Source organism: Phacochoerus africanus, chromosome 8 (assembly GCF_016906955.1).
Source record: "Phacochoerus africanus isolate WHEZ1 chromosome 8, ROS_Pafr_v1, whole genome shotgun sequence".
In the NCBI taxonomy this organism is placed as follows: domain Eukaryota; kingdom Metazoa; phylum Chordata; class Mammalia; order Artiodactyla; family Suidae; genus Phacochoerus; species Phacochoerus africanus.
In genome coordinates, this window is record NC_062551.1 from 85,289,432 (window position 1) to 85,310,013 (window position 20,582).

General features: G+C 41.7%; 1 protein-coding gene across 1 annotated transcript in view; it reads left to right on the forward strand.

Annotated features, from left to right (window-relative positions):
- The first annotated feature begins 1,682 nt into the window (after positions 1–1,682).
- YTHDF2 (YTH N6-methyladenosine RNA binding protein F2) overlaps positions 1,683–20,582 on the forward strand; it is a 32,487-nt gene continuing 13,587 nt past the window's right edge. Inside the window, 6 exon segments of the mRNA XM_047792911.1 lie at positions 1,683–1,774; positions 1,776–1,906; positions 1,909–2,054; positions 2,057–2,192; positions 2,747–2,826; positions 6,669–8,255. Coding sequence (XP_047648867.1) covers positions 1,686–1,774; positions 1,776–1,906; positions 1,909–2,054; positions 2,057–2,192; positions 2,747–2,826; positions 6,669–8,255 — 2,169 coding nt within the window. The 5' untranslated portion in view covers positions 1,683–1,685.

The window sequence follows — 20,582 nt, forward strand, 5'->3', positions numbered from 1 at the left end:
CTGATTTGTTAAGTATCTTAAAAAAAAAAAAAAAGAAAAAGACTTACTAGGTTTCTTTTATTCCCTTGGTGGGCTCCATGCTCTGAGAGTGGACTCAGCTGAAGTCTAGTGCATTTGGTACCTGACCTTATTCATTTTAACTACATGATCATGGGCAGAAAAAAATGCTTTGAGCACTCAAGCAAAAGAATGATGCAAAATCCAAGATGCTGTGTTATTACTTATTTTACTGGTGAGTCTACCAATGACTCTTGTATCCATGGAGTGGATGGTATCAGGTTGACACTTATTAGAGCATTATTTGTTTACTAGTATTTGAAATTACAAAAGCTACTAGGAGTTGGCCTGCCAGGATCAAATATCCCTGCAGAAGTTAGGTTTGCCTCTGATTAAAAATGCTTTTTCCCACCCTTTTAATCTCCTCTCGATTCTGGTTCCTGAATACAGGATTTCTCTTGAGGGCAGAGGGACACTATTCTTCTCAATGTCATATAAACCTATTTAAAAGCTGTGTGACTTTGGGCACATGACTTAACTTCTGTTTCTTTAGCTGTAAAACGAATAGACTGATAGCAATTTTGAAGATGCTTAAAGACTTTAATATGTTTAAAGCATTTAACAACAAAGCCTAGATTATAGCAGGTATTCAGATAGCATTAATGTCTTTCCTTCTGCAGATTTTCTGAACTCGTTGAAAGAACATGTAAGATTTTGTGTAGATTAATGAGGTGACTTTTCTTGGAAATAAAGTCCATAGTTTAACAGAGTATCATGGGGGTCAGCGACATCCCTAAAAAAAGAACTGTAGGTTCTAGATTCTCCTCCCTGCAATGCCAAAGGGTGAATCCCTTTCTCAGGGGATCAGATTTTTTGCGGTTATTTTTGTTCTCCGGGCACTCTTTTTGTAGTGTGCCAACAGAAGAGGATAACCAGGTGGGAGGGTGTCTTTCTCAGGGCAGGGCTCCCTTGAAGTTTCCCTAAGGGCTCTGTGACCCCAGTTCTTGTTCCCTCCCACATGGGGTAGGGTGCCATCTGCAACTGGGGAAACAGGTTTATTTTAAGGTCTCAGCCTTCGGGGGGTCGCTTCCTCACCGAAAAACCGGCGTTTATGTGTTTGCACAAGCTAAAGCTGCTCCCTTCCCTCCAGCTGTTAGTCAAAGCCTCTTGGTGCGACCCTAGCCGCCCCCACCCTCCTAGGCCCCAATACCGAGGCGGTGGGGGCGGGGAGGCAGCGCACGCCGCTTCCGCTCCTCCAGCCCACCAGAGGGCGCTGCGGCCCCGCCTCTTCCTTCCCGGGGTGCTTCGCGCCCGGCCCCTTCCGCGTGGGTGAGTGAATGTGAGAGTCAGCGTCGCGCCGCGCGCGCCGTCCGCTTTCGCCGCTCGGCGCCCTTATTTCGGCTGCGAGGGGCGGGTGCGCGCGTCAAGGCATAGAGACGGGCGTTGAGTTCTCGGGCTAGAGCGTCGCTGAGTCGGAGCCGGAGCCCGATCCGCGCGCGGTGTCTCCGCTGCGTCCGCCGAGGCCCCCGAGTGTCAGGGACAAAAGCCGCCGCCGCGCCGCCTGCTCCCGCCGCCAGGGCTCATCCGCCGCCGCCGCCCTGAGGAGAGTCCGCCGCCGTCGCCCCCCCGGAGGATCCGAGAGCCATGTCGGCCAGCAGCCTCTTGGAGCAGGTACAGGCCCGGCCCGCATGCCTCGGCCATTGTGTGAGGCGAGAGGGAGCCCGACTAGGCCCGGGCCCGCCGCCCCCGGTCGGGCCGAGCCGAGGCGGCGCCTTTCGCGGGCCGGGTTTCGAGGCTCTCCGGCCGGCCGCGCCCAGCGCCTCGCCCTCACCCGCACTCCCCGCTCCTCCCCGGGTCTCGGAGCCCGCCGGACGCGCCGTGTTTCCTCCTCTCGGCGGGCCTCGTTTTTCCTCTTGTTTCCTTCTCCTTCTGTGAAGCCCTGGTTTCCTCGCGTTGTTCGTGGCGCGGCCCCCGCTTCTCTCCGCGGGCCCCGCTGGCCTCGCGCTTTCCCCCGCCTCCCATCCCCAGTCTCCCCCTCACCCCCGTTCCCCGACGCCTCTCCTCAGGCCTGCGCCTTTATTCCCTTCTCCGGCCCGGCTTTAATTGGTGTTTCCTTTTCCATTTCTTCCTCGGACGACCCGCTGCTCGGCGACGTTTTCTTCGCCCGCAGAGACCAAAAGGTCAAGGAAACAAAGGTGAGCCCAGCTCCGCCGGTGGCCCCGGGCCGGGAAGGGGGCCCCGAGTGGTGGGGGCGGGGTCTCCGGGAAGCGCCCCGGGGAGAGGACCTTTCGGAAGCCGCTTAGTTTGCAGGTGCCTCACACTTAAGTATCTGACCCTTTCCGTGTGTTCCTGCAGCTGGCGAACAGCTTTTTGGTGAACAAGGAGTAATTCATTAGAGGTGGGGGTGGATTCGGTTTTGAAATGTCCCAGGTCCTTAGTTTCCTGTAGGTCTTAGAAGGCCTTTGTTTTTCATCCTCGTGGATCACACTCTGGAAGTACTCACATGTGATGGGGGAGGGGAAGCGGGAGGGAATTGAAATCTAGAGGAGCCAATAAAATGACCTTTTAAGATCAACTTGCTCTGGGTGGAGGGAGACATTTTCACTGACGAATATTGCTTTATCCTTTTGAAATCCAAACATATTTGCTCTGTTTGGTAAGGTTTTTCTCTGGTTGGAAGGCTTTTAATTAATTTGTGAAGTAGAGTGCGTGTTTGAGACACCCCTAACACGAACTTTTTTTTCTTTAGTGCAAAATGGATCTGTACATCAAAAGGATGGATTAAATGATGATGATTTTGAACCTTACTTGAGTCCACAGGCAAGGCCCGTGAGTAGTTAACCATTTACATGCTTGATCAAAGGATGTAGTATACCATTATTCTTTGTCTGATCTGTCAGTAAATCTCATTTTTAGGGAATGATTTTCTTAATACCAATCAGTATGGTATAAAAACAGTTACAAATGTTAAGATCCTCATCTGCTTTGTCAGCAAACACAGTTTTCTGAGAGAGACTAGTACTGATAACATTTTACAGTATACTAACAGTATCACTTGTTTGAGTAGTTTTTCCTCCTTCCAAATAATATATCAGTGCAGAATTTAAGGATCCTTTCCATTGTTGAAGATTTTGAATTTTCATCCCCAAAGCATTTTTCTTTTAGGAAAATTGGATTTGTACGTGATGGGAGAAACTAACAAAATCACCTGAATTTTATTCATTGCTGTGGAACTGGTTATCTTCCTTTTGTCTGGTCACTAGTTACTGGGTTCTTAGAACGATTTTGAAGTTGAGCCATGTCTACATTTATAAAGACCAATTTTGGACGTATCGGCTTCTTATTTAGGGGAGCTAGAGGATTTACAAAATAGTGTTAAGATACAGTGCTGTTTAGCGCAAAGACGGAGAATGGTTGGGACTCAGGCACTTTCACCACAGTGGCCTGGGTTCAGTCCCTAGTCTGGGAACAGATCCCACATCAAGCCACTGTGTAGTGGCCAAAAAAAAAAAATAATAAATAAATAAAGGAGTTCTTGTTTTTGCAGTGTAATCTTCTAACAGGAAGATTAGTTGCATATAGGTTCACATATATGAACATGGCCTGTGCATGCAGAAACTTGATTTTGTAGTTTTTGTGTATTGATATCTCTTGGATCCCAAAGACATAGTCACAAAAGTTTTAGCCAATGAATATAACTTCCCAGTCAAAAGAAAACTGACTATGACTCATGCAAAATATCATAAAAGATGAAGAAACTTAGGGTACATTTATATAAATTCTAAATAGATGTTGTATGATATGTACAGTTGTTGAATAAATTTACATATTAGTGCATGCCCATGTTTGGGCCTAATTTTTACATAAAACTTTTTGATTCTTTATGTAAAATTTTCTGCGTTGAAAGTTTAGAAACCACTTATGTGATTTGAAAAAAGTTTTTGCAGAAGACACCCAACTAATGAGGAAAAGTAGGGAAGGAAGTAGAGGAATGAACTATTGGGTTCCTGCTCTTGAAGTAATTTGCTTACGTAATCATTATAACAGGGAGAGTGGGAGCATTTGGAAACATAATTCTAGGTAGTTGTGAAACATTGTGTAATTCAGATTTTTGAGCTCAGGGGCATGTGGGAACCTGCCAGTTCAGGTGTAGGCATTCTGCTGTATAATGGCATAATCGGTGATACTAAGTGCATTTGTTTTTTTGTTAAGTAAGCTAAAGCATAATGTCTTTAAAAAATTTGGCCTTTGTAGTTTATGTCAAGAGTATTTCATCCACTTTTTTTTTTAAAGGACCTCATCCGTGGCATATGGAGGTTCCCAGGCTAGGGGTCATATCAGAGCCGTAGCTGGTGACCTACACCACAGCTCATGGCAACGCTGGATTCTTAACCCACTGAGTGAGGCCTGGGATCGAACCCAAAACCTCATGGTTCCTAGTCGGATTCCTTTCCTCTGCTCCACAACAGGAACTCCCCCTCAACCACTTTTTAACCAGTTTTTCGCCACCTTATGTTGGATTAATTCCTCCAGCTTGACCTATTGAGTATTGACTGAGTTTCTTGTAAACAGTGGATGTGGGACTATTAAAAGTATAACATTTATCTTCGAGAAATAGATTTGCCTTAAACTTGAGGGTGTATGTTAAAGACTTTTTTAAAGGAAAATTTTAAATTGGCAGAGGAAATTTTATCAGGCCACATTAGCTGAAACATTTAATCTTCAAGAGATGTGTTTTAGTGGCTAGGGAGAAGACCTTTGGGCTTTAGTACTATGAACTTAAAGACTAACATATTCATGGTCTTCCAAGTCTCTTAAGAACAAGACAAAAAAAAAAGAACAAAACAACAAGAATGGAATCCACAGGGAACTATTTCCAGTCTCCTGGGGTAGACAGTGATGGAAAAGAATTTTTAAAAGAACATATATATATGTATAACTGAATCACTTCGTTGTACAGCAGAAATTGGCACAACATTGTAAATCAACCATATTTTAATAAAAAGACAAAACAGGAGTTCCCGTCGTGGCGCAGTGGTTAACGAATCCGACTAGGAACCATGAGGTTGCAGGTTCGGTCCCTGCCCTTGCTCAGTGGGTTAACGATCCGGCGTTGCAGTGAGCTGTGGTGTAGGTTGCAGATGCGGCTCGGATCCCACGTTGCTGTGGCCCTGGTGTAGGCCGGTGGCTACAGCTTTGATTACACCCCTAGCCTGGGAACCTCCATATGCCGTAGGAGCGGCCCAAGAAATAGCAACAACAACAACAAAAAGACAAAAAGACAAAAAAAAAAGACAAAACACCGTGTTGGCTAGTTGATAGATTCTTAGATACCAGAGCTTTTTTGAAGTTATGGTAAAGTACTCTATTTTTGAATTGAGCTGTATAGAAACCAATTCTATGTATCTCTGGCTTCTCATTTAAGCGGCTACTCTGGACTATAGGATTTATAAAAAGTTAAAATATTGTCAGCACAAATAAAAGAATGTTTTTGCAATGCAATTTATCTTCTAATGTGAAGACATTGTATATTTTTCTGATTATTCTAAAGGGTGATTCCTTTTTAAAGATATGGACTTTACTGTGTCTTTAGGATTATACTCATGTTTTTAATGGAAAAGTTCGGTGTGCATTTCAGTTTACAGCCTTTGCTCTCATGGATTAAGCAGAACAAATAGCAAGTTTTTTTAGTTTTGAATCCTCTAGAAGCCACTGTGCTTTCCTTTCCAGTTTATAATTAAATATTGGCATATGTTGATGGTCCCAGATGGTTTGCCAGGAGGCTATACTTTAAAGTAGATTCATTGAACCTTGCTTTTTTGGTTTATGGTTGAGGAATGGTTGCACAGATTTTGGGGATAGAAGGTGAAGTTTCCAGTTCTTTTTGTTAATGTATCTGTTATATAGTACAGATTTTTTGGTTTGTTTTGTGTTTTTGGGTTTCTGGGGTTTTTTTTGGCTGCCCTGTGGCGTGTGGAAGTCCTAGTACAGTTTTAACAGGAAACTCTTGAATATTCCTCTGTTCTGCCATTATTCCCAGCTTTCAGTCCAGAAATTGTGGTTTTAACAAACGTATCCTCTTAACACTTCTGTATAGCAAGACATAAACTTGGTGAGATGCTGGGTTTTCCCTTTTCTGAATTTTAGCACTTAAAAATCCATCTGTATTTGCTGTATGTTGGTTTAATTTCAAATGTTTAAACAGTTCAGTTATTAAGCTAAAATATCTTTTTTTTTTTTTTGGGTCTTTTTAGGGCCGCACCTGCGGCATATGGAGGTTCCCAAGCTAGGGGTCTAATTGAAGCTGTAGCCACTGGCCTGTGCCAGAGCCACAGCAATAACAGATCCCATCCGCGTCTGTGACCTACACCATAGCTCACAGCAACGCTGGATCTTTAACCCACTGAGCAAGGCCAGGGATCCAACCCGCAACCTCATGGTTCCTAGACGGATTTGTTTCTGCTGCGCCACGATGGGAACTCCCTTAAACAAAAATATCTTAGCCTACAAAAACACCTGCAGGTTTTTGGAAAGAGACTATCTGAAAAATCGCTCCTTTTTTTATAGTAATGGCTGGAATATTTGAATTATGTGAATAATTAAGAGAGGAAATGTCCTGGTGGTTTTATTTTTGTGTTTAGTTTTAATTTGCTTTTTTTTTTCTTCCACAGAATAATGCATATACTGCCATGTCAGATTCCTACTTACCCAGTTACTACAGTCCCTCCATTGGCTTCTCCTATTCTTTGGGTGAAGCTGCTTGGTCTACTGGGGGTGATACAGCCATGCCCTATCTAACTTCTTATGGACAACTGAGCAACGGAGAGCCTCACTTCCTACCAGATGCAATGTTTGGACAACCAGGAGCCCTAGGTAGCACTCCATTTCTTGGTCAGCATGGTTTTAATTTCTTTCCCAGCGGGATTGACTTCTCAGCTTGGGGGAATAATAGTTCTCAGGGACAGTCTACTCAGAGCTCTGGATATAGTAGTAATTATGCTTATGCACCTAGCTCCTTAGGTGGAGCCATGATTGATGGACAGTCAGCTTTTGCCAGTGAGACCCTCAATAAGGCTCCTGGCATGAATACTATAGACCAAGGGATGGCAGCACTAAAGTTGGGTAGCACAGAAGTTGCAAGCAATGTTCCAAAAGTTGTAGGCTCTGCTGTTGGTAGTGGGTCCATTACTAGTAACATTGTGGCTTCCAGTAGTTTGCCTCCAGCTACGATTGCTCCTCCAAAACCAGCATCTTGGGCTGATATTGCTAGCAAGCCTGCAAAACAACAACCCAAGTTGAAGACCAAGAATGGCATTGCAGGGTCAAGTCTTCCACCACCCCCAATAAAGCATAACATGGATATTGGAACTTGGGATAACAAGGGTCCTGTGGCAAAAGCCCCCTCGCAGGCTTTGGTTCAGAATATAGGTCAGCAGCCAACCCAGGGGTCTCCCCAGCCTGTAGGTCAGCAGGCTACCAGTAGCCCACCAGTGGCTCAGGCATCAGTAGGGCAACAGACACAGCCATTGCCCCCACCTCCACCACAGCCTACTCAGCTCTCAGTGCAGCAACAGGCAGCTCAGCCAACCCGCTGGGTAGCACCTCGGAACCGTGGCAGTGGGTTCGGTCATAATGGGGTGGATGGTAATGGAGTAGGACAGTCTCAGGCTGGATCTGGATCTACTCCTTCAGAACCTCACCCAGTTTTGGAGAAGCTTCGGTCCATTAATAACTACAACCCCAAGGATTTTGACTGGAATCTGAAACATGGCCGGGTTTTCATCATTAAGAGCTACTCTGAGGACGATATCCACCGTTCCATTAAGTATAACATCTGGTGCAGCACAGAGCATGGTAACAAGAGACTGGATGCTGCTTATCGCTCCATGAACGGGAAGGGCCCCGTTTACTTACTTTTCAGTGTCAACGGCAGTGGACACTTCTGTGGCGTTGCAGAGATGAAATCTGCTGTGGACTACAACACGTGTGCAGGTGTATGGTCCCAGGACAAATGGAAGGGTCGTTTTGACGTCAGGTGGATTTTTGTGAAGGACGTTCCCAATAGCCAACTGCGACACATTCGCCTGGAGAACAACGAGAATAAACCAGTGACCAACTCCAGGGACACTCAGGAAGTGCCTCTGGAAAAGGCTAAGCAGGTGTTGAAAATCATAGCCAGCTACAAGCATACCACTTCCATTTTCGATGACTTCTCACACTATGAGAAACGCCAAGAGGAAGAAGAGAGTGTTAAAAAGGTAACCGGCTTAACTCTTCTTAAGACTTTTAGGGAAGGAGAAGGAACTAGAGAGAACAGGGGAGGTATTATACTGAACTGTTAATAAAAGCTCTGTAAATAAGTATCACTTAACAGTTGAAGCCTTTATGGAAGGATAATTGGTCTTATTATTCAGACCTTAGTGTGAAGGGATGTGGGAACATTAATGGAGGACAGAAATGTGGGCTTAAAAGGAAAGCAGAGACAATAGAGAAACTGACTTTTTGTGATATAGAAAGGTGAAGAATGAGTCTGAAAAAATGCATAGGGGATAATTGAAGTTATAGAACCATGGAAATGAAATTAAAAGATTGAGGCTGTAACATGGCAGAGAAAAAGATAAAAATTATATTGGAATTAACTTTTGGCTTAACTGGGTATTGTGGTTATTTTTAAGAGTTGGTATATCATTAAGCCCTGACATTTCTGCCTGCCTTCTGACAGCTGGCAGTGTTAAGAGGATGCTTTTTCAGAACCTTCTTCCTTGCTTCTGTCCTTTGTACTGTTCTGATTACTTTTTCGAAAACCTTTTTCCCATTAGAAAACTTAATGTTTATTATATGAAACTTGGAAAACAGATAATCAGGAAAAGCTGACGTCTTGCTCTTAGCATGTTTTTGTATTCTTTTTTTTTTTTTCATATTTTTGTATTCTTAAAGATTCTGTGTAACAAGTAGGGATCTTGAGTAGATTGATGGAGAATAGTTTCGGACTAAAGAGTTGGATTTATCTTAAAGAGGTGGTAGTGCTTGGTCCTGTGTATTGAGTGAAAACTCTAGGACCCTAAGAGAATGATAAAATACTGGTTGGGGTAGATCATATATTATCTAGAACTTAGACTTATGTAAAAATAGGAAGTAAGTGAAAAGATAATGGCAAGGAGAAAATATTTTAAAAACATATATATTAATGATAGAATCTTGAGTGGTTAGCTTCAAATGTAAAATAGGAAACAAAACCCAACAGGCTTAGGTAAATAAATTTTCCTTCAATTTGTTGTTAGTTCTTCGGGATCTTATATAGTTCATCTAGGACCTGACACTTGTTACGCCTCTATAAAACCTTAACTCCCTTGAGCAGTGGGAAGAGAGGATTCTCTACCTCCGTAACAGAATCAAAGGCCCATAGTTGTCTAACACTGGATCTTTGACTCATCTTCCAGTGTGTACAAATAAAAAATGGAGATATGCTTGTCAGTGATGCTGAAAGTATTGGGGAGATAGAGTCATATTATTGGAAAGTTGGCTGTTAGAAAAAAAAACTTAGTCCTTTTTGGTCCTTTAAACTTTTCCCTTTCCTGTAGTTTAACAGTTTAACTTAAAATCTTCCATAATCTTGTAGAAAAAAATAGTTGATTGATTATTTTTGCCCAGCATCTGGAAGACTTTAAAGATATCTTCATAGGCTTCTGTTTCTAGAGAAAGAAGAAGCTGTGACCTTTCAGGAATCATGTAGTGGCATAGCAGATTACTAATGTGTGTGAGGGGCATCAGGGTGCTTGGTTTAACCACTTGACACATGCATAATATCTGTCACTTACTATGAATCTGTTTGCTTTCATCTGCAAAGTTTTGCCCTACATCTTGTGATTTAAAAGCAGGAAGGCAAAGACAGGAGTATTTTTTGGGATGTACAGTATAGCTAAGATAAATTTGTGTTTGTTAGAACTAGTAGGGAAGCTTGCATTTAAAAATCAAGTAGCAAGTTTGAGGACTGTTAATTTATGTGGACTTTTTTTTTAATTTTAAAAATTTTGTTGGGGTGGAGTTCCTGCTGTGGTACAGTGGGATCAGTAGTGTCTCTGCAGCGCTAGGGCACAGATTCGGGCCCTGGCCTGGGAACTCCCTATTCTGTGGAACAGCCAAAAAAAGAAAAAAATTTTATTGGGGTGTAGTTAATTTACAATGGTGTATTAGCTTCAGGTTTACAGCAAAGTGAATCAGTTACACGTGTACATATATCCATTCTTTTTTCACATACAGGTTATTACAGAACACTGAGTAGACTTCCTTGTGCCATACAGTAGGTCCCTATTAGTCATCTGCCTTATATATGGTAGTGTGCATGTGCCAACCCTGTCTTCCCAGTTTATCCTTTCCCTCAACTATGTGTACACCCGAACCCAAGGCATATCGAATGTGAGCCACATATGCGTCCTGTGCCACAGGAGGAGCACGCCAAATCCTTAATCCACTGTGCCACAGTGGGAACTTTGTCTATGTGTATTTTTATTTTTTAAGGCCTCAGGTTCAGCATCTGAAAGTTCCTGGGCTAGGGGTCAAATCAGAGCTACAGGCCTGTGCTGCAGCCACAGGCAGTGCCAGATCTGAGCCGCATCTGCGACCTACATCACAGCTCACGGCAACACTGGATCCTTAACTCACTGAACTAGGCCAGGGATTGAACCCGAATCCTCATGGACACTAGTTGGGTTTGTTTCTTCTGTGCCAAAACGGGAACTCCTATGTGTACTTTTAAACCAGGTATACATTTGTATTACTTTTACTTAAGTGGTTCAGTGAATGGTAAAATTTCATAAGTCAGTATAAGATTCATGTTGGAATTGAACAGCCTTGTGTTGTTTTTCATAGGGTGGGTGTAATATAATCAAAGTTTAGGGTTTTTGTTAACTAATGAATCTTTCTTTTTTTTTTTTTTTCCGTTTTTGCTATTTCTTGGGCCGCTCCCATGGCATATGGAGGTTCCCAGGCTAGGGGTCGAATCGGAGCTGTAGCCTCCGGCCTACTCCAGAGCCACAGCAACGCAGGATCCGAGCCGCGTCTGCAACCTACACCACAGCTCACGGCAACACTGGATCGTTAACCCACTGAGCAAGGGCAGGGACCGAACCCGCAGCCTCATGATTCCTAGTCGAATTCGTTAACCACTGTGCCACGACGGGAACTCCTAATGAATCTTTCTGATGAATGAGTATCCTAATTGTCCTCAGGCTGTTGAACAAACCACCAAAAAAAAAAAAAAAAAATATCATAGTTAATTGGACTGTGATGATCATTATGCAACTATAGATGTGATAAATTCATGTGAGTAATAATAAAAAAAAGATCATACTTGTGTCAGATTACTTATTAGTTTATTGTTTGTAAGAGGAGCTTGCTAGATTTCAGGCAGGTCCCTATGATTGCTTCTAAACCCAGTTACCCATTCAGTCAGTATTGCCTTATTATGTTGCTCACTGTTATCCTTTAACATCCTTACGTAACTGACTGTAAACTGTTCCTCCAGTCTTTATTAGGTTTCCAGGACAAAACAAGTTTTCATGAGAATGTGACTGATAGCTCATTGAAGCAGTTAACTCCCCTAAATGGGGTGTTTGTATATGTGCCTTGGTATTATTTACCAGATTACAGAAAGTTTTCATACCAAATGGTAACTCAATCAGTAGGGAAATACTAAAACTTCATCTGGAAAATGATGTCATAGCTGTTCCAAGTTCCAAGATTGGGCATGTTTCTTGGCAGAACACACTGAAGCAGAACTACGGCCATTTTCGCCTTCTTCTGTCACATTATCTAATTCAGTGTCTTAGAACTTTTGGTATCTGTCTGGCTTGAAAACTTCCAGTAGATTTTAGTGACATCTTAGATATGTGGCTGGCTTTGTTGTGTACTTCAGAAACTATTTTGTAATCTTTCTGCATTTATTTAGAACTTTTCCCTAATTGCCAACTTTATTTCTGTGACCTCACTCTTAATGGCTTTTGTAGTATTCTAACATAGATTTATTGTTGTTTACCTGTATCTGTTATTGAATGTCAGCTTCTTTATAATTTTTTTCCGAGCTAAAATAGCATCGTAGTAAACATCCAAAGATATGAATATTGATTCATACCTACCCTTAAGTGCTGGGTCAAAGGATATATTCTTTTGAAGGTCTTGGCTGTACTATGTATTGCCATACGGGCATTTTTCTTAAAAATTTTTTTCTTGAGAGAATTACTGTCAGCTATTCAGAAGACAGTTAACCTTTCCCTTTGCCTCATCTTTGGTGTAGTCTGGCATAAAGGGAGACTTACTCCCTACATTAGTGATAGGTTTTTGTGTTTTTTTTATAAACCTCATAAAATAGTTGGCTTAGTCTTTGTCTTACATTTCTAGCCTTTCACTCTAGGTAAAAATAAGATAGTCTAGAAGTTCCCTTGTGGCGCAGTGGGTTAAGGATCTGGCGTCAGGCTGCAAACTGCAGTGCAGCTTTGATCCCTGGCCTGGAACGGAACTTCCATGTGCTGGAGATGTGGCAAAAAAAGCAACAACAAAAAAACGATAGTCTAGTAGAGGAACTAAGGATTGTAATTTTCTTAAAGCCTAGCCCAACATTAGACTCAGGCACTTGGATGAATGATTTTTCTGAGTAACTTAAAATTAATGGGAGATTTGGGAGAGATCTAAAAAAGATGTGATTGTAGTGACAACAGCTTAAATATTTTTTTAAAAATTTCATTGCTATCGAGAATAGTAGGATTTCTTAAATACTTCTAGAATTCTTATTTGCAAGCAGAAGACTTAAAAATGGTGACTTGTAGTGTGTTTAGATAATACTGAAAATTTATTATGGTGTTTAAGAATGAGATGAAGCTCATTCATCTTTCTTTGAACAATTTTACTGTGTGCTAGACACTACAGAGAAACCAAGAGTGTATAGTCAGCCTTACATTAGTGACAACAATATAGAATGGAAAGTGTTTTCTCAGGGTGTGCATGAGGTGCAGTTTGCAAGCTAGAATATTGCCTAACCCAGCCTGGATTCTCTCATAGAAGAATCCTGGAAGAAGTAATCTTTTAGCTGAGCCTTGAAAAATGTAGAGAAGATAGCCAGAGGTGTTTTAAGAAGCATGAACATAGGTTCAGAACAGCCCAAATCTGTATAGATAATAACACTGTATAGATAGTAACTTGTAATAGGAAGTTACAAGAACAAGTATAGTACAATTCAAGAACAAGTCTAATTGGAGTTTTTGGAATGGGTTTCCCAAATGAGAAGTTTGGAGGTTAGATTAGGAAAAGAGAGTTGAATGGAATGTTTATGTGGTTAGTTGGATATAGAAGGAATCTGCTCGAGTTCCCTGGTGGATCAGCAGGTTATAAGGATCCAGCATTGTCATTCATGTGGCTAGGGTCACCACTGTGGTTCTGGATTGATCCCTGGCCCAGGAACTTCCACATGAGGGTGCTGCCAAAGTTCCTGGTCCAGGGATCAAACCTGTGCCATAGCAGTGACCATGCTGCTGCATTGACCATGCTGGATCTTAACCTACTGTATCATGAGAACTCCTAGTAAAATTTAATTTGAATAAGGATGTAGGAGGTCCTTGATGTAACCTTCACATGAAATGCATTGGGAAACTTGTCAAAGTAAACGTAATAATAGGTATTCTTATTGTGCCTGTATGTATATATACACACACAGTTCACTTCTTTTTGCAGTGTGCTGTATACATGTTATCTTATTTCTCATCATAGTGTTTAGCTTAGTAGAGGTGATTTAGAAGGGGAGTATGAGAGCTGTTATTAAAACTGTTTTAAGATGTTTTTATTTTATTTTATTTTATTTTATTTTATTTTTTTGTCTTTTTGCTATTTCTTTGGGCCGCTCCCACGGCATATGGAGGTTCCCAGGCTAGGGGTCGAATTGGAGCTGTAGCCACTGGCCTACGCCAGAGCCACAGCAACGCAGGATCTGAGCCGCGTCTGCAACCTACACCACAGCTCACGGCAACGCTGGATCGTTAACCCACTGAGCAAGGGCAGGGACCGAACCCGCAACCTCATGGTTCCTAGTCGGATTCGTTAACCACTGCGCCACCACGGGAACTCCTAAGATGTTTTTAAAACTGACAGCACTAGAAGCAAGGGATAGAGGTTATAGGGAGGAAAATTTTTTAAAATAAAAGAAACTTCTAGAAATGGAATCCTAGGAGAGTTCCCATTGTGGCCAGGGGAAACGAATCCTACCAGGAACCATGAAGTTGCTGGTTCCATCCCTGGCCTGGCTCAGTGGGTTAAGGATCCGGCATTGCCGTGAGCTGTGGTGCAGGTTGCAGACACAGCTCAGATCCCGCATTGCTGTGGCTGTGGTGGAGGTCAGCAGCTGTAGCTCCAATTAGACCCCTGGCCTGAGAACCTCCATATGCCATGGGTGCAGCCCTAAAAAGACAAGAGACAAAGAAAAGAAAAGAAAAAGAGTCCTAGTCACCTGAAGGTTTTAAGAAGAGAGTAAAAGAACTTTTATTAGATAAATTGTAGAGAAGATTCACATGGGATAGTTTAAATCAGAGAAAGCAGAGATTAAAGAGAGGGCTAGGTGGCCCATGATAACCTGTTTTGTGGAGAGGAATTGATGGTACCAAACAGGTCTTTTTAGGAAGACCTTGTTTTTGTTTGTGTTTTGTAGTTTCTATTTTTTTATTTTTTGAGTCTTTTTGTCTTTTTAGGGTTGCACCCTCGGCATATGGAGGTTCCTAGGCTAGGGGTCTGATCAGAGCTACAGCTGCCGGCTTATACCACAGCCACGGCAACGTATAATTTCTGAACTAAATACTTATTTACATATAAAATAAAAAATAAAAAAGGACTTGAGGCTAGAAGGACATAGATGACAAAGGATAGCTGGATTCTCAGGTATTTGGATAGTTATTTCTGGGTATTAATGAAAGAATTATTGCAACAATGAACTAAAAACTTGGTAAAGGAGTATAGAGAAATGTTTCCCTTTTTAAATCTAATTTTTCTGTAGTGCTGGCACAAGTAATATTTCTCTTTATAAGGAAGTTTTTTTTAATGATTTTTGTTTTTTTCCATTCTAGCTGGTTTCCAGTGTTCTGTCAATTTTTTACTGTACAGCAAGGTGATCCAGTCACATGTACACATATACATTCTTTTTTTCTCACTTTATCATGCTCCATAAGTGACTAGATATAGTTCCCAGTGCTATATAAGGAAGTTTTTTGTTTTATGTTTCTTACAGCCATCTTTTTCCTCCTTACCCTTTAATTTGGGCTTTTAGCCCCTTGTTTATAAATATTTGAGGTGATCAACTTGGCTCAATCAGAAAGGAAGAAAAACATCATTTTAGCCAAATATATTGTTTTCTTATTAAATCCTGAGGAAATAAATAACCATGCAGTATTGTTCAGTATTGTTTAACATTTCCCCAGTCCACTGCTGCTTTAAATTGCTTCTTCAAAAAAAAAAAATGCTTCTTCAGACTAGTGAGTAGGATCTTGTTTTTAATCAGGAGGGCAAACCTGAACTTTCTGTAAAATTTTAAGGCCACTTATGTCTTGGGATAAATTAACTTGTCTGTCTGCCAAAAGGGTTGAGGGAATTTTATTTGTATTATTCATCACCTTCTTTGTTTCGTGGATATATAAAATGCCTTTCTGTAGCCTCCTTAAAGGAGTACCAGAAGAGAATCAGTGACCTTGAGTTTGGATCTCTTTGAAGAATGCCTTTGTATCCATCTTTCTATAAATGTTTGTGTTACTTACTGGAATAGAAGACATAAACAAGGCACCATCTTTGTCTTAGGACCAGATAGTGTTATTAGGAGGATGATGCAATGGATAAAATACAAGGTAAGTGCTGTAGTAGAGAAATGAAAAATGTTTTGGTTTTCTGGAGAAGTGATAAATTTGGGGAAATTAAGGCTTCATGGAGGAAACAACATTTGATCTATGTCAAATAGATTGAGTAATGCAGTAATAAGCACTTAAGTCACAGCACAGTGCTGTGCTTGGCACATGGTGCACATAGAAGTTCAGCTGTCTCATCTGATATTTCATTTTCATATTTTAGATGAGGAAGCAGGCTCAAGAGGTGATTATTTTTTACTTTTTTTTTTTTTTGTCTTTTAGGGCCACACCTGCGGCATATGGAGGGTCCCAGCCCAGGGGTCAGCCTACACAGCCACAGCAATGCAGGATCCGAGCCGTGTCTGTCTGCAACCTACACCACAGCTCATGCCAACACTGGATCCTTAACCCACTGAGCGAGGTCAGAGATCGAACCCACATCCTCACAGATACTAGTTGGGTTTGTTAGCCACTGAGCCACTACAAGAACTCCTCAAAGAGGTTTTTTTTTTTTTTTTGTCTTTTTGTTGTTGTTGCTGTTTCTTGGGCCGCTCCCGCAGCATATGGAGGTTCCCGGGCTAGGGGTTGAAACGGAGCTGTAGCCACCGGCCTACGCCAGAGCCACAGCAACGCAAGATTCGAGCCGCGTCTGCAACCTACACCACAGCTCACGGCAACGCCGGATCGTTAACCCGCTGAGCAAGGGCAGGGACCGAACCCGCAACCTCATGGTTCCTAGTCGGATTCGTTAACCACTGCGCCACGACGGGAACTCCTCAAAGAGGTTATTTATACAAGGTCTCATAGCTAACAAGTGGCAGAGTTGGTACTTCAGCATCCAGTGATGTGCTTGAGCTGGCTAAATGTAAGGCAACTGTTTTGTTTTCAAGAATTTAGCAAGCATTGGGGGAGGAGGAGAGTGTGGGATGGACTGGGATTTTGAGGTTAGTAGATGCAAACTATTACATTTAGAATGGATAAATAGTGAGGTCCTGTAGTATAGCATAAGGAACTATATCCAATCACTTGTGATAGAACATGATAGAAGATGATATGAGAAAAATAATGTATATATATGTATTACTGGATCACTTTGCTCTACAGCAGAAATTGACAGTAAATCAGCTATAATTAAAAAAAAAATTCAGCAAGCCAGTTTTTAAACATAGCCATTATTAAGCAGTACATTGTAATAAATTGTTTTAAATGTGTTTCTATTTACATTAAATTACATTATAAACTATAGTTTGTAATATAAATTGCAGTTAAACTACATAAACTTAGGTACTATTGTTATTACCATTAAACCATTTTATGTGTGTGTGTATATGCATAATTTGCACACATATTTTGGCACACCCACAGTCATGTGGAAGTTTCTGGGCCAGGAATCAAACCTATGCCACAGGAGTGACTCTAGCTGCTGCAATGCCAACACTGGATCCTTAACCCACTGCACCACAAGGGAACTCCAAACCGTAATATATATTTATTTATTTTTAAGACCACACCTGCAGCATGGAAGTTCCTGGGGCTAGGGGTTGAACTGGAGCTGTGCTGCTAGCCTACACCACAGCCACAGCAGTGCTGGATCTGAGCCGCATCTGTGACCTACACTGCAGCTTGTGGCAATGCCAGCTTCTTTTTTTTTTTTTTTTTTTGCCTTTTTCTAGGGCCGCTCCCTCAGCATATGGAAGTTCCCAGGCTAGGGGTCTGATCAGAGCTGTAGCCTCAGCCTACACCAGAGCCACAGCAGCACAGGATCTGAGTCATGTCTGCAACCTACACCACAGCTCATGGCAACGCTGGATCCTTAACCCACTGATTGAGGCCAGGGATTGAACCCACAACCTCATGGTTCCTAGTCAGATTCGTTAACCACTGAGCCACGAACAGAAACTCCAGTGCCAGATTCTTAATTCACTGGGCAAGGCCAGCAGTTGAACCCACATCCTCATGGACATTATGTTAGTCCTTAACCTGCTGAGCCACAAGGGGAACTTCAGGCCATAATATTTAAATTCACCACTCTGGAGCTCCTGCTGTGGCATAATGGGATGGGTGGTGTCTTCAGAGCACTGGGATGCGGATTTGATCCCAAGTGGGTCAGAGATCTGACATTGCCAAAGCTGTGGCTTAGGTCGAAATTTTGGCTCTGATCTGATGCCTAGCCCAGGAGCTCCATATCTGTGGGGCAGCCAAAAATGAAAAAAAAATTTTATCACTCTGAAAGTTATATCTGTATCAATATATAATACTGTGGTATGGCGCATCTCAGCCCCATTGGTAGTTTGAAATCAGCCATGTAGTTAGCACCATGGAAATTGGCAAATGCTATATATAAAGCTGGACTTGATTTTTGTTGATTGTCTAGACTTAGAATGATGGAGAAAACATTAATGCAGATTAAATTTAAGTGTCATGTCTATATCCCTGACATTATTTTGAATAACGCAAAATTTGAAGAAATAATCTTCTAGAATTTGAGAATTATTGTCCAGTTTAGCAAGTTGCTCAAATCATTGACAAGCAAGTGAAGTTTTGACACATCTTTGTTATTTCACTTTTGTCGTGAGTAAATGATAAATGAAAATATGTTGGGATGACACTCAGAGCCAGTCTCTAGCCCCAAAGCCCATGGACCACTGTGTGATAGGTGGAAAATGTGAAATAGAAAAGTGGGTCTTGTCAGAGCTTAGGTTATGGTAATAATAAAGTTTAATGTGGAAAAGAATAAGTGACAAAACTAGAGAGGTTGGTTGGGCCCAGTATAAAGAAGGGCTTTGGATTTTTATTCTGTATTTACATTTTAGATTGTAAGGGAGGTTGGTCAATGTAGAGTGACATTTTGAAGCATGGGAAGGATTAAATACTGACTGGGCACTGACTATTAGGTACTTTCATAGTTTTACTTTAATACCTACACCAACTGTGGAAGGCAGTAACCCATGTTTATAGGTAGGGAAATGAGAAATTAGGTTAGCAACTTACCTGAACTCATCTATTAGATGAAGAGACAGGTAGATGATTCAAAGACTTCAAACGAGAGGCTTTTATAACAGGAGAAAGACAATGAGAGCCTGAATCAAGACAATGGGAATGGGGAAGTTAAGAGTGGAAAAGTGTGGTAGACATATTTCCTGATTAGTTATTTTAGAAAGCTTCAAGAATATGGGATGAACAGCAGGTTAGGGTTTGGAGATGTGTTGGCTTTGGAACAGTAAGATGATAGGATCTGAAGTTCATGAGTGACATATATCGATAGAAGTTTGGGAGTTTTCAGGCCTCGTATAGGTAAAGGCATGGATGATTTTAAGATTCTTCAGAAAGTGGTAATAAAAAACAATGGCTGGAGTTCTTTTGTGGCTCAGCTGGTTAAGGATCCAGTGTTGTCACTGGATCAGTGCTGTGGTGCAGATTGGATCCTTAGCCTGGGAACTTACATGCCGGAGGTGTGGCCCCCCCTTCCAAAAGTGAAATTATTGAAAGTCCTGGAGTGTCTTAATACATAGCAGTCCTGAATAAATTTTTATGTAAGTTTTTATTTAATTCTTTCGTGGTGAGGTAGGTGTAGCTATCTCAGTTGTACAGTTGAAGGCACTGAAGCGTAGAAAAGAGTAAATGAACACCTTTGCAGAGTTCCCCAAACTAAGCAGAACGGATGTTATACTTCTGCAGTGTGGTTCCAAAGCTAATAACACAGACCGAGGGAAGAGGGCCAAAAGAAAGAACCCCCAGAAATAACACAATTTGAAGGATGGGTGAAAAGAGGGAGCAAGTGAAAGAGACTGAGAAGGAGTAGTTTGAGCTTTAGAAAGAGAACAAGGAAAGGGCTATATCTTGAGTAGAATTTCAAGCAGTGGGATATAATCACCTTATTCAGAGACTGCAGAGAGGTAACAGATAACTGCAAATGCCAGCAACTGTCTGAATAAAAGTAACACGAGAGTGCCTTGTTAGGGGTTTGAAGGCTTTGGTCTCCGCACATCATTATTTGTTGTTTCTATATTGTTCCAACCCTTCCCCACCTGTAAATTCTTCCGAGTTGTCTGTTCCAAGCCTTAAAGAAATTTAGTGAAGACTAGCATTTATTTAATTCATATGGGCTGTTTGGTGGGTTAGACCATGTAACAGTGTCTGAAATAAGTTGAGTATTAAAATGACAATATTCTGTTCTTATTTAATATGGCTAAAGATTAATCCATAGGAGACTGCTGTTTTTCCAGACATTTGGTAGTTAGCAATTCTAGAATTACTTAGTATTTATTCTGTATAGTTCGAACCAAGAAGACTAATATGTGAACCATACTGCTTAATTGCCAGATTAGTTCTGTAACAGTTTTCATACTTTTTAGCAGTTGAATGTTCTTTCCCCTTCAAACAAAACCTTCCTCAGGCCCCATGAATGGCTAACTTCACATGCTCAGCCCCCTTTTTTCCCTGGGAGATTTTTGAAGCAGCTCCTTTGTAAACACATCAGATGAGATGAATTTCTTTCTTTTTCTTTTTTTTTTTTTTTGCTTGTTTAGGGCTGCAGCTGCAGCATATGGAGGTTCCCAGGCTAGGGGTTGAATTGGAGCCACAGCATCACAGGATCTGAGCCACACTTGTTACCTACATACACCACAGCTTACAGCAACACTAGATTGTTAACCCACTGAGAGAGGCCAGGGATCGAACCTGCATTCTCAAGGATATTAGCGGGGTTTGTGGCTA